At 40.6% G+C, this 14479-nt stretch overlaps 3 protein-coding genes across 3 annotated transcripts; all 3 read right to left on the reverse strand.

Annotated features, from left to right (window-relative positions):
• Window positions 1-562: 562 nt before the first annotated feature.
• Window positions 563-2557, reverse strand: LOC131739374 (polyubiquitin-B-like). The gene is made up of 2 exons (XM_059032933.1): window positions 2345-2557; window positions 563-1550 (listed from the first exon to the last, which is right to left on the reverse strand). The coding sequence occupies exon 2, from the start codon at window positions 1528-1530 to the stop codon at window positions 1060-1062; it is 471 nt and encodes a 156-aa protein (XP_058888916.1). The 5' UTR covers window positions 1531-1550; window positions 2345-2557; the 3' UTR covers window positions 563-1059.
• Window positions 2558-5175: 2618 nt separating this feature from the next.
• LOC131739376 (polyubiquitin-B-like) lies at window positions 5176-7392 on the reverse strand. The gene is made up of 2 exons (XM_059032935.1): window positions 7137-7392; window positions 5176-6330 (listed from the first exon to the last, which is right to left on the reverse strand). The coding sequence occupies exon 2, from the start codon at window positions 6308-6310 to the stop codon at window positions 5840-5842; it is 471 nt and encodes a 156-aa protein (XP_058888918.1). The 5' UTR covers window positions 6311-6330; window positions 7137-7392; the 3' UTR covers window positions 5176-5839.
• Window positions 7393-9896: 2504 nt separating this feature from the next.
• On the reverse strand, window positions 9897-12010 carry LOC131739377 (polyubiquitin-like). The gene is made up of 2 exons (XM_059032936.1): window positions 11838-12010; window positions 9897-11038 (listed from the first exon to the last, which is right to left on the reverse strand). Exon 2 carries the CDS (start codon window positions 11016-11018, stop codon window positions 10551-10553), a length of 468 nt encoding a protein of 155 aa, XP_058888919.1. The 5' UTR covers window positions 11019-11038; window positions 11838-12010; the 3' UTR covers window positions 9897-10550.
• Window positions 12011-14479: the final 2469 nt, after the last annotated feature.

The following is a 14479-nucleotide window of genomic DNA, read 5'->3' on the forward strand; positions in this document are numbered from 1 at the left end:
GAACACACAGGCAATGATCATAACATAACTCTCTTCATTTGAGAAGAGCCCATCTTGAACTCAAGCAGTGCTCCATTTTATGTGATACTAAATATACATTTTGATTTGGTGATGCTATTAGTAGTAGTAGTAGTAGTAGTACTATTATTAGTAGTAGTAGTAGTCATAGTAGTTGTAGTAGTAGTATTTTAAATGGTAAACTTTAAAGAGTGGTGTTCTGATACATGACGTTTCAGGTTGTAATTCAATATTACATCCAGGGCTCTGTTCAGTTTAAGGACTATTTTGTTAAGAGCTGTTTATCTAAAGATTACTTCAAACCAGGTTTACAGTTCATGACCACCTTTTCAATGAGGATAGATGAGAAGTTCATTCTGATTTATAAAATTAACAATTCAACAAGTTCTGTGTATAGCCCCATCCCTCCTCCCTCACCCGCACCCCATTCCCACCCCCCAGGCCCCACCCCCCAGGCCCCACCTCACCCCCCACCTCACCCCCCAGCCCCGACCCCCCAGACACACACTCACATGTTCAGTAAGAGTCAACCTTGATGCAACAGATTCACTTTTTTTATACATTTTTATTTCATTGCAAATCTATACAAAAGTAAAACGTTACACACTCAAAATATATCATTTTTAAAACAGGGACACATTAGCTGTTACAGACAGGTGTTACGATCCTTGACACCCAGCAGATGCACCACATTTTCACAGAATCACTGCAACTGGAGAGCTGCATGGCCCTGATCAGCTGAATCTCTCAGAAAAGGACAGAAAAGGAAACGGGATGCCAGCCCGGCCAATGGCATTGTGCAAACTAGCAAGCATTCACAAGTAAGTGCAAGAAAGGTGGTCTTTAACGTTTGTGCTGGGGGATGCCAACCACGTTATATAACCCCTTAGCTTAGGGAATGCAGCAAGTATTTTAATACACAAATAATAACTTAAATGAAACAACAAAACAAAAATGTCATAAACTTGTATATATATCAGGTCCATGGTGTAATTCAAAGATGATAAGCATCTCTGGAAGGCACTGGACGCAACGCTGCACTTAGCCTCCTCTCAGACGCAGGTTCAAGGTGATGGTAGTATGGGGCCTGATGTTATAATCCTCCAATTTCCTGCCGTCTTGAAGCGGCTTGGATTCATAGAGGAGCACCTGTTGCTCCGGTGGAACCTTTTCCACCCGATAAACCTTCTGCCGGAACTCGGTGACCGTCTCCCCCGGGAAGATCTCGTATGTATGCGTCTTGCTCTTGTCATTCTGCAAGAAGACTTGCATGGACTTTGGCTCGGTGACCAGCACCAGCACGGTGTCTCCGTGCTCCAGCCCGCACTCGCTCAGCCGCCTCCCCTCGTCTTCCAGCTCTTTGCGCCCGTTCTTCTGCATCGCCAGTTTCTGCCGGAACGCTGGAACACTGACCCGACGCTCGATCTCCTGCTTCAGCTGCCCCACTGTGGCGCTGGGATCCATTTCCACGGGATAACAAGTCCCCGTCAAGGTCGTGACTTTAATCTGCATCTTCACTTCGAGGATAAGCGCTGCGGATGGGAGAGAAAGAGAATGAAGATGCGTTCATTATTTAGATCTGCGGAACGGGTGATCAGTTGCTATCATCTCATTTAGTTTAGGTTTTTCAGTTCAGGAGAAAATATGTTTACTATTACACTAGCCTGCCTCCCAGTCTCTCAGATCGAATCCCTATTCCATTCCGCCTCCCAGTCCCTCAGCTCTAACCAATAAGAGCCAGTCCCTTAAGTCTACGTAATAAGTCACACTGCTTCCCAGTCCCTCAGCTCTAAGCACTAAGCCAAACAGCACCTCAGCCTCTCTCTTCTGTAAAATCATCTAAAGGAAGAGCGCACAGGACCGCGCTGCCTCCGCTATAGTGACTCCCGGACTGTATTACATGTTCTATTCGGATTTAGGGACACTAGTAATTGACAAAGACTTTGATTTTAGAGTTTAACCCGATAAAAAACGATTGAACCCCAAAATATAGCTATTAGTATTATAACGTATTTAATGTGTAACTATTATAGAACAAAGTTGCTTCATAGAGAGATATATTGCAGGTAATTACATCATCATTCAAAATACGTGAATCGATATAGCACATTCAAATCTCATTGTAATTATAACTAATATTGTGATATTTGGAAATAAATGTAATGGTGTAGTATAGGCTACTTTTAGACACATCTACTCTTTTAGTGCACATGCCCAGCCTACTGCCTTTCCAGTTTGTTAACTCTAAGGTGTTACAATACATACTTTAAGAATACATTTAAAATAATAATAATAATAACGGTAATAAAAATATCACACTGCATACCTTCGAGTTAGACGGTGTTGTCTCTCGTGCGGTAATGTAATATTGACGGCGGGTTGTATTGTTCTCTCTCTTAGTTTTTCTGCTCCCAGTTCAGTTCAGGTGCGCTGTTTCAGGTCCTTCTCTCTGCCCTGTCCGCTATTCGCCTCTGGGTTTTAAACAGTTGAATTCCTCTTAGCTCCGCCCTCTTGTTTGCATCACGTGCTGGAAGATTCGGTTTTCAGACGCAGCAAAGGCTTTCGGTTTCCAATTCCCCGGCCGCTCTGTGTCTGAAGTCCGGGATAACGTTATGACACCTGTTTGTTTCACAGTTTCAATGCAATTAACATCAACACCATAACGCATAATGATACTGAACAGTGGAAATGACGCAGAAGATAGCTGAGGTTTTCAAACACTGTATTTCAGCTTTACTTTTTAGTGTTATTATTATTTTTTTTATTTTTCATTACATGTATTCATTTAACTATACACACGATTTAATTATTATTATTTATTTCTTAGCTGATGCCCTTATCCAGGGCGACTTACAATTGTTACAAGATATCACATTATTTTTACATACAATTACATTATTATTTTTTACATACAATTATCCATTTATACAGCTGGGTTTTTAATGGAGCAATCTAGGTAAAGTACCATGCTCAAGGGTACAGCAGCAGTGTCCCCCACCTGGGATTGAACCCACGACACTCTGGTCAAGAGTCCAGAGCCCTAACCACTACTCCACACTTCCTTACTTCAAAACGAGTCCACTATTTCAACCTAGAACAGGGTCCCCGACACCAAGGTGCCAAAGGTATGAACAGGCTTTATTTTTAGCCATAGTGTTTGTCTGCTTGACTGTGTCATAGTTTGATCTCATATTTAAAAGCAGTATTGAGTCGATGCAGCTGTGTGATGCATCATCATAGTGGAGAGGACTGATCTGTACTCCAGTATGATCAAGATGCATTTCCCAGCTTATACAGAAGCTCTCAGGGCACCTGACACAGTGCACAGGTTTTTTTTTTTCCACAAACTACATTTCTTTTAGTATTCCTGGCTATTTTATGACTGAGGATTTGAAGTTTTTAAAGGTTTTCCGACACAGAGAGGAAATGCAAAACAGCCAAGAGGGGAATTCCTGATGCGAGCCGTCACAAATACCAGCAGATACCTGCTGAGCAGAGGATGACGTCATCGTGCACGGAGCCCTGATAAGCAGGAGAAAGAAAACGGAAACAGAACGTGCTGAAGAAGCAAGCTGAGACTTGTACAGGTGAATGCTGAAGTGGATATGAGTCTGCAGCTGATATCAACTTATAAATATATATCGTGCCGTTTGATTAGCTCAAAAACTCCAGGGTGTTAAAATATGGTCTATTATACTTAGTAGATATTTGCATGACATGTCAAGTAGTACTTTACAATAAGAAGGAAAGTGTTAAATTGATGTCTATAATTGTTATTAGAGTTTCATGCAGTTTTGCATTGGTCTTATACCCCACGCCACTAGTATTCATTGTGTACCATTTACCTTTAGTCAGAGATAATACGTGTATCACCACTTGTTCCAGGACTCCGGGTGACCCTGGGGTATGCAGGGTAGGTGCAATCCAGGGCTGTCCCCGCTCTGCAAAACACTGATCACATCCAGTGTCTTTACCCCTGTGCGGAGGTTCCTCAGATCACCCCTAAGGTAGCTAAACCACTGTTATTAAACTAGAGGCTCATTTAGGCTGATTTGCGTTCATTCCAAAAAGGTTAATAAGGTTAGCCAATGAGAGGTTTAATGTCATGGGGTTTCAAATATCCCTTGTTTACCAGGTGACGTGTGAAAGTTTCTGTTTTCGTTGTGGGAGGCGCTGTGTAAAAGGTTCATATTTGTTGTTATACTGAGATTGGAAAGTCAGTTTGTGTTTCTCTGTAAAGGTCAGGCCAGGTAAGCAGCATGAATCACACTCAAGAGCAATCCTCTGGTCCTACCAGGGAGTTTCCACACTTAGATTGCAACATTTCTGTTTTACATCTTTCAAATTGTTGTCAATGGTATAACACACCTTCCTAATGTATGCACTCTTTACTGTGTTGCAAAGTTAGTTTGTCCAAAATATATATATATATATATATATATATATATATATATATATATATATATATATATATATATATATACATATATATATAATCATACTTTACTGCCGTTTCTTCTCAAACTTAATAAATACAAAAGTAAACACTCCTGCTTCTGAGATAGCGTGTGTGCTGAAGTTGTTGCTTGAACTACCACAAAGCGACCACAGGGTGGCAGTCATTTTCTGTAATTGAGAAAGATAATGCGTGAACACACAGGCATTGATCATAACATAACTCTCTTCATTTGAGAAGAGCCCATCTTGAACTCAAGCAGTGCTCCATTTTATGTGATACTAAATATACATTTTGATTTGGTGATGCTATTAGTAGTAGTAGTAGTAGTAGTTGTAGTAGTAGTATTTTAAATGGTAAACTTTAAAGAGTGGTGTTCAGATACATGACGTTTCAGGTTGGAATTCAATATTACATCCAGGGCTCTGTTCACTTTAAGGACTATTTTGTTAAGAGCTGTTTATCTAAAGATTACTTAAAACCAGGTTTACAGTTCATGACCCCCTTTTCAACGAGGATAGATGAGAAGTTAATTCTGATTTATAAAATTAACCATTCAACAAGTTCTGTGTATACCCACCCCACCCCCCCAGACACATACACCCCACCCTACCCCACACACCCACCCACCCCACACACCCCACACACCCAGACACTCACTCACATCAGTAAGAGTCAACCCTGATGAAACAGGTTCAGCCTTTTTAAATTTTTAAATAGTTTTTTTTTATTTAATTGGAAAGCTATACACAAATAAAACGTTACACACTCAAAAGATATCATTTTTAAAACAGGGACACATTAATTGTTACGATCTTCGACACCCAGCACATGAGCCACGTTTAGGAGAGCTGCATGGCCCTGATCAGCTGAATCTCTCAGTAGTGAGAGGCGAAGGCGCTGACATCACAATGCAGTTGGCGTCTGTCCAAAGCTCTAGTTGTGCCTGCTTTGGGAAGTGCTACATCAAGACAATATTCTGATTCTGCATTAGAGCCTGGGGCTGCCATAAGAGTAGAAAAGGACAATACCAAGATTGCCTCCCCTGGACACTGGCTGCCAGCCCGGCCAATGGGATTGTGCAAACTAGCAAGCATTCACAACTTTTTTTTTTTTTTTTTTTTTAAGGTGATCTTTTTAAACGGTTGTGCTGGGGGATGCCAACCACATTATAGAGCTCCTTAGCTTAGGGAATGCATCAAGTATTTTAATACACAAACAATAACTTAAAAAAAACAAGAAAAACAAATTGTCATAAACTTAAGGATAATCAGTAGTACTGTAATTATGTTTTTATAGATCAGGCCCATGGTGTAATTCAAAGATGGTAAGCATCTCTGGAAGGCACTGGACGCAGCGCTGCACTTAGCCTCCTCTCAGACGCAGGTTCAAGGTGATGGTAGTATGGGGCCTGATGTTATAATCCTCCAATTTCCTGCCGTCTTGAAGCGGCTTGGATTCATAGGTGAGCACCTGTTGCTCCGGTGGAACCCTTTCCACCCGATAAACCTTCTGCCGGAACTCGGTGACTGTCTCCCCCGGGAAGATCTCGTATGTATGCGTCTGTCCCTTCTCGTTCAGCAAGAAGACTTGCATGGACTTGGGCTCGGTGACCAGCACCAGCACGGTGTCTCCGTGCTCCAGCCCGCACTCGCTCAGCCGCCTCCCCTCGTCTTCCAGCTCTTTGCGCCCGTTCTTCTGCATCGCCAGTTTCTGCCGGAACGCTGGAACACTGACCCGACGCTCGATCTCCTGCTTCAGCTGCCCCACTGTGGCGCTGGGATCCATTTCCATGGGATAACAAGTCCCCGTCAAGGTCGTTACTTTAATCTGCATCTTCACTTCGAGGATAAGCGCTGCGGATCGGAGAGAAAGAGAATGAAGATGCGTTCATTATTTAGATGTGCGGAATCGTTTTATTGTGCTGGAGGCTACGTTTATTTTAAGTTTTTTCAGTTTGGGAGAAAATATGTTTACTATTACACTAGCCTGCCTCCCAGTCTCTCAGATCGAATCCCTATTCCATTCCGCCTCCCAGTCCCTCAGCTCTAAACAATAAGAGCCAGTCCCTTAAGTCTACGTAATAAGTCACACTGCTTCCCAGTCCCTCAGCTCTAAGCACTAAGCCAAACAGCACCTCAGCCTCTCTTCTGTAAAATCATCTAAAGGAAGAGCGCACAGGACCGCGCTGCCTCCGCTATAGTGACTCCCGGACTGTATTACATGTTCTATTCGGATTTAGGGACACTAGTAATTGACAAAGACTTTGATTTTAGAGTTTAACCCTATAAAAAAACGATTCAACCCCAAAATATAGCTATTAGTATTATAACGTATTTAATGTGTAACTATTATAGAACAAAGTTGCTTCATAGAGAGATATATTACAGGTAATTACATCATCATTCAAAATACGTGAACCATATTATAGCACATTCAAATCTCATTGTAATTATAACTAATATTGTGATATTTTGAAATAAATGTAATGGTGTAGTATAGGCTACTTTTAGACACATCTACTCTTTTAGTGCACGTGCCCAGCCTACTGCCTTTCCAGTTTGTTAACTCTAAGGTGTTACAAAACATACTTTAAGAATATGAAAAAATAATAATAATAATCTCATTTAATAAAGGTAATACAAAATCTCACACTGCATACCTTAGAGTTAGACGGCGTTGTCTCTCGTGCGGTAATGTAATATTGACGGCGGGTTGTATTGTTCTCTCTCTTAGTTTTTCTGCTCCCAGTTCAGTTCAGGTGCGCTGTTTCAGGTCCTTCTCTCTGCCCTGTCCGCTATTCGCCTCTGGGTTTTAAACAGTTGAATTCCTCTTAGCTCCGCCCTCTTGTTTGCATCACGTGCTGGAAGATTCGGTTTTCAAACGCAGCAAAGGCTTTCGGTTTCCAATTCCCCGGCCGCTCTATGTCTGAAGTCCGGGATAACGTTATGACACCTGTCTGTTTCACAGTTTCAATGCAATTGACATCAACACCATAACGCATAATGATACTGAACGTTGGAAATGACGCAGAAGATAGCTGAGGTTTTCAAACACTGTATTTCAGCTTTACTTTTTAGTGTTATTATTATTTTTTATTTTTCATTACATGTATTCATTTAACTATACACACGATTTAATTATTATTATTTATTTCTTAGCTGATGCCCTTATCCAGGGCGACTTACAATTGTTACAAGATATCACATTATTTTTACATACAATTACATTATTATTTTTTACATACAATTATCCATTTATACAGTTGGGTTTTTACTGGAGCAATCTAGGTAAAGTACCATGCTCAAGGGTACAGCAGCAGTGTCCCCCACCTGGGATTGAACCCACGACACTCTGGTCAAGAGTCCAGAGCCCTAACCACTACTCCGCACTGCTGCCCAAGCCAGTATTGTCTTGTTGTAAAAGTCAGTCCTTGCAAGGTCTATCTGTCTATCTATCTATCTATCTATCTATACAGCTTCTAGTACTGCTTTACAGATTGTTGTGAATTTTGTCCACAGTACCAGTAGATTGCAGGTTGATTGCTGAGCAGGGAGAGAGCATGTGCCTGTATCCGCGGACACTCTTACCTGCGTGCTCAGGGTATCTCCAGATCTCCTCCCTTTCCTCAAAACCACAGCGAGCTGACACTTACCTTTTCCTAGCCTGATGCTGGAAACCCCCTTGCACGATTATCTGCACTTATTTTTAGACCAGGTATTTATAATGCTTTTAAACAAATACTATAGTGAGAAGAATGCAAATAATATTTGTCTGCTTGACTGCGTCATAGTTTGATCTCATATTTAAAAGCAGTATTGAGTCGGTGCAGCTGTGTGATGCATCATCATAGTGGAGAGGACTGATCTGTACTCCAGTATGATCAAGATGCATTTCCTTGCTTATACAGAAGCTCTCAGGGCACCTGACACAGTGCACAGGTTTGTTTTTTTTCTTTTAGTATTACTGTTTATGATGATTTGAAGTTGTTTTAGGTTTTACTTTAATTAAGTTGAGTTCTTTCTTGATTAACCAGAATGGGAAGCCAGATTAGTATCAACATCTCAAGGGCGTTCTGGAATACAGCAGAAGCACACAATTCAGACCAGCGACAAGCACAGCCAATCACACGCCAGCACAGAGAGGAAATGCAAAACAGCAAGAGGGGAATTCCTGATGGCGCCGTCACAAATACCAGCAGATACCTGCTGAGCAGAGGATGACGTCATCATCATCAATACATTGAAAGCTATTGAAACACAAGAAGAAAACGGAAACAGAAAGTGCTGAAGAAGCACAACACGTAGTACAAGCTGAGACTTGTAGAGGTGAATGTTGAAGTGAATATGAGTCTGCAGCTGATGTCATATATACATTTATATATATATATATATATATATATATATATATATATATATATATATATATATATATATATATATATATATATATATATATAGTGTGTAGGGTGAAGAGTGCCGTTTTATAGGCTCAAAAACACACTCCAGGGTGTTCAAATATGTTTAATACTTTCTTATGAGATATTTACATGGCATATCAAGTAGTACCGTTCAGTATAAAGTGTCCTGGGGTATGCAGGGTAGGTGCTTAAAGCAATCAGGGCTATCCCAGCTCTGTAAAACGGTATTCAACTCCAGTGTCTTTACCTCTGTGTGGAGGTTCATCAGATCCCCCCTTAGTTGCCTAAACCACTGTTATTAAAGAGGCTCATTTAGGCTGATCTGCGCTCACCGATGTTTCAGCTTTGAATGGACATCATACTTTACTGCCGTTTCTCCTCAAACTTCATAAATACACAAGTAAACACTCCTGCTTCTGAGATAGCATGTGTGCTAAAGTTGTGGCTTAAATTAACAAAGTTTAAGTAATTGAGAAAGATAATGCGTGAACACACAGGCAATGATCATAACATAACTCTCTTCATTTGAGAAGAGCCCATCTTGAACTCAAGCAGTGCTCCATTTTATGTGATACTAAATATACATTTTGATTTGGTGATGCTATTAGTAGTAGTAGTAGTAGTAGTAGTAGTAGTCGTAGTAGTAGTAGTATTTTAAATGGTAAACTTTAAAGAGTGGTGTTCTGATACATGACGTTTCAGGTTGGAATTCAATATTACATCCAGGGCTCTGTTCACTTTAAGGACTATTTTGTTAAGAGCTGTTTATCTAAAGATTACTTAAAACCAGGTTTACAGTTCATGACCACCTTTTCAATGAGGATAGATGAGAAGTTCATTCTGATTTATAAAATTAACAATTCAACAAGTTCTGTGTATAGCCCCATCCCTCCTCCCTCACCCGCACCCCATTCCCACCCCCCAGCCCCCACCTCACCCCCCAGCCCCGACCCCCCAGACACACACTCACATGTTCAGTAAGTGTCAACCTTGATGAAACAGATTCACTTTTTTATAAATTTTTATTTCATTGCAAATCTATACAAAAGTAAAACGTTACACACTCAAAATATATCATTTTTAAAACAGGGACACATTAGCTGTTGCAGACAGGTGTTACGATCCTTGACACCCAGCAGATGCACCACATTTTCACAGAATCACTGCAACAGGAGAGCTGCATGGCCCTGATCAGCTGAATCTCTCAGAAAAGGACAGAAAAGGAAACGGGCTGCCAGCCCGGCCAATGGGATTGTGCAAACTAGCAAGCATTCACAAGTAAGTGCAATCATTTTTTTTTTTTTTAAGAAAGGTGCTCTTTAACGTTTGTGCTGGGGGATGCCAACCACGTTATATAACCCCTTAGCTTAGGGAATGCAGCAAGTATTTTAATACACAAATAATAACTTAAAAGAAACAACAAAACAAAAATGTCATAAACTTGTATATATATATATATATTATTTTTTGTGTGGGGGGGGGGGGGGTTGTTTACAGTATGTTATGTAAATGCTAAACAATTAAGTCATACGCATTTCCACAGTCACTGTATTAAGGATAATCTGTAGTACTGTAATTATGCTCTTATAGATCAGGTCCATGGTGTAATTCAAAGATGATAAGCATCTCTGGAAGGCACTGGACGCAGCGCTGCACTTAGCCTCCTCTCAGACGCAGGTTCAAGGTGATGGTAGTATGGGGCCTGATGTTATAATCCTCCAATTTCCTGCCGTCTTGAAGCGGCTTGGATTCATAGAGGAGCACCTGTTGATCCGGTGGAACATTTTCCACCCGATAAACCTTCTGCCGGAACTCGGTGACCGTCTCCCCCGGGAAGATCTCGTATGTATGCGTCTTGCCCTTGTCATTCCGCAAGAAGACTTGCATGGACTTGGGCTCGGTGACCACCATCACCACGGTGTCTCCGTGCTCCAGCCCGCACTCGCTCAGCCGCCTCCCCTCGTCTTCCAGCTCTTTGCCCCCGTTCTTCTGCATCGCCAGTTTCATAAACGCTGGAACACTGAACCGACACTCGATCTCCTGCTTCAGCTGCCCCACTGTGGCGCTGGGATCCATTTCCACGGGATAACAAGTCCCCGTCAAGGTCGTGACTTTAATCTGCATCTTCACTTCGAGGATAAGCGCTGCGGATAGGAGAGAAAGAGAATGAGGATGCGTTCATTATTTAGATGTGCGGAACTATAGGGTGATCAGTTGCTATCATCTCATTTAGTTTAGGTTTTTCAGTTCAGGAGAAAATATGTTTACTATTACACTAGCCTGCCTCCCAGTCTCTCAGATCGAATCCCTATTACATTCCGCCTCCCAGTCCCTCAGCTCTAACCAATAAGAGCCAGTCCCTTAAGTCTACGTAATAAGTCACACTGCTTCCCAGTCCCTCAGCTCTAAGCACTAAGCCAAACAGCACCTCAGCCTCTCTCTTCTGTAAAATCATCTAAAGGAAGAGCGCACAGGACCGCGCTGCCTCCGCTATAGTGACTCCCGGACTGTATTACACGTTGTATTCGGATTTAGGGACACTAGTAATTGACAAAGACTTTGATTTTAGAGTTTAACCCGATAAAAAACGATTCAACCCCAAAATATAGCTATTAGTATTATAACGTATTTAATGTGTAACTATTATAGAACAAAGTTGCTTCATAGAGAGATATATTGCAGGTAATTACATCATCATTCAAAATACGTGAATCGATATAGCACATTCAAATCTCATTGTAATTATAACTAATATTGTGATATTTGGAAATAAATGTAACGGTGTAGTATAGGCTACTTTTAGACACATCTACTCTTTTAGTGCACATGCCCAGCCTACTGCCTTTCCAGTTTGTTAACTCTAAGGTGTTACAATACATACTTTAAGAATACATTTTAAAATAATAATAATAATAACAGTAATAAAAATATCACACTGCATACCTTCGAGTTAGACGGTGTTGTCTCTCGTGCGGTAATGTAATATTGACGGCGGGTTGTATTGTTCTCTCTCTTAGTTTTTCTGCTCCCAGTTCAGTTCAGGTGCGCTGTTTCAGGTCCTTCTCTCTGCCCTGTCCGCTATTCGCCTCTGTGTTTTAAACAGTTGATTTCCTCTTAGCTCCGCCCTCTTGTTTTCATCATAATGCTGGAAGATTCGGTTTTCAAACTCAGCAGACTTTCGGTTTCCATTTCTCCGGCCACTCTGTGTCTGAAGTCCGGGATAATATAATCAGACCTGTTTGTTTAACAGTTTCATTGCAATAACTGCCCTATTAGTTTGTATTAATAATGTGTACACATTAGGTGATTATCCGCCCCCGGGACAGTGTGTTCATGAGTTCGGGATGAAAGTAAACATAGGTGGTTAATCTGGCTCCATTTCATCAATGTTTATAAAATAAGCATTTATCAAATCAAGTTTTCACATAATGAACACGGTATTGACATAGACTAGAGCTGTCCAATCATTTTGGCTGAAAGATTCATGCCCAGAGAATTCTTAAAGAGCCATGACAACAAAATCCCCTAATGAAAAGAAAAGGTTTATCTGGACCTGGCAGTGTTTCTGTGTGTGTGTGTGTGCGTGCGTGCGTGATTGCGTGCGTGCTTGCTTGTGTGTGCTCTTTAAACAGGTCACATGTTCAGACACCTACACAACATCTGTTGTTGCACTTTGACTTCCTTCTCCCAAAAACTACCAAATAGCGAACCTTCACCTCTGAATCAAGAATTAACACTCCTATTGCATAGCAGTTACACCCATTCCAGGTTTTACTAGGAGCCTGATTAGCCACAGTGTATAGGTAATCAGCTCAGGTGAGTGGAATGGATCCACCTGCTAGGCAATGGGAGTCTTATTTCCATCCCCGCATTGAAATGTTTGTCAAAGATGACTTTCTTTGTACTATTTCCTATAACGCATGTGATGTAAGATGGATTCAAGTGCTGCTCATGAATTAATATGGATATCTTGACCTGGACTGAAAGCCTTACTTAGTAAGCACTGAAGCTGAATGCTTTGTCGTTGTGAATCTTGTCCACAGTACCAGTAGACTGCAGGTTGATTGCTGAGCAGGGAGAGAGCATGTGCCTGTATCTGCGGACACTCTTACCTGCGTGCTCAGGGTAACTCCAGATCTCCTCCCTTTCCTCAAAACCACAGCGAGCTGACACTTACCTTTTCCTAGCCTGATGCTGGAAACCCCCTTGCACGATTATCTGCACTTATTTTTAGAACAGGTATTTATAATGCTTTTAAACAAATACTATAGTGAGAAGAATGCAAATAATATTTGTCTGCTTGACTGCGTCATAGTTTGATCTCATATTTAAAAGCAGTATTGAGTCGGTGCAGCTGTGTGATGCATCATCATGGTGCAGAGGACTGATCTGTACTCCAGTATGATCAAGATGCATTTCCCTGCTTATACAGAAGCTCTCAGGGCACCTGACACAGTGCACAGGTTTTTTTTTTTTTTCTTTTAGTATTACTGTCTATGATGATTTGAAGTTGTTTTAGGTTTTACTTTAATTAAGTTGAGTTCTTTCTTGATTAACCAGAATGGGAAGCCAGATTAGTATCAACATCTCAAGGGCGTTCTGGATTGCAGCAGAAGCACACAATTCAGACCAGCGACAAGCACAGCCAATCACACGCCAGCACAGAGAGGAAATGCAAAACAGCAAGAGGGGAATTCCTGATGGCGCCGTCACAAATACCAGCAGATACCTGCTGAGCAGAGGATGACGTCATCATCATTAATACATTGAAAGCTATTGAAACGCAAGAAGAAAACGTAAACAGAAAGTGCTGAAGAAGCACAACACTTAGTACAAGCTGAGACTTGTAGAGGTGAATGTTGAAGTGAATATGAGTCAGCAGCTGATGTCATATATACATTTATATATATATATATATATATATATATATATATATATATATATATATATATATATATATATATATATATAAATGACCACATTCCGGCGCCTCCTTAAGACTCACCTCTTCAAAGAGCACCTGTAGAACTCCTCTGTTTGTATCCTGGGACACTATCACCCTTCATGTAAATGTGCTTTATTTTGCTCTTATCAGCCCCTATTTTACTGCATTTAATCCTGTACTTCAGAATACTGTAATCTGCCAAGTTTTTAACCTGTAGTACTTTGTATTTAATCACATCCTGATGTAACTATCACTATTTAATCATATCCTGATGTAACTATCACTATTACCTGCTGTATTATTGAATTGTGGTTTGTCAAACTTGTACTTTACTTGAACAAAAGTTATTGTATTTCTTGCTCTTATTGTATTACTTGTATTGTAACGCTTGAAATGTTTTTGCTTACGATTGTAAGTTGCCCTGGATAAGGGCGTCTGCTAAGAAATAAATAATATATATATATATATATATATATATATATATATATATATATATATATATATATATATATATATATATATATATATATATATAATAGTGTGTAGGGTGAAGAGTGCCGTTTTATAGGCTCAAAAACACACTCCAGGGTGTTCAAATATGTTTAATACTTTCTTATGAGATATTTACATGGCATATCAA

The sequence above is a fragment of the Acipenser ruthenus genome, chromosome 11 (assembly GCF_902713425.1).
Source record: "Acipenser ruthenus chromosome 11, fAciRut3.2 maternal haplotype, whole genome shotgun sequence".
Classification (NCBI taxonomy): domain Eukaryota; kingdom Metazoa; phylum Chordata; class Actinopteri; order Acipenseriformes; family Acipenseridae; genus Acipenser; species Acipenser ruthenus.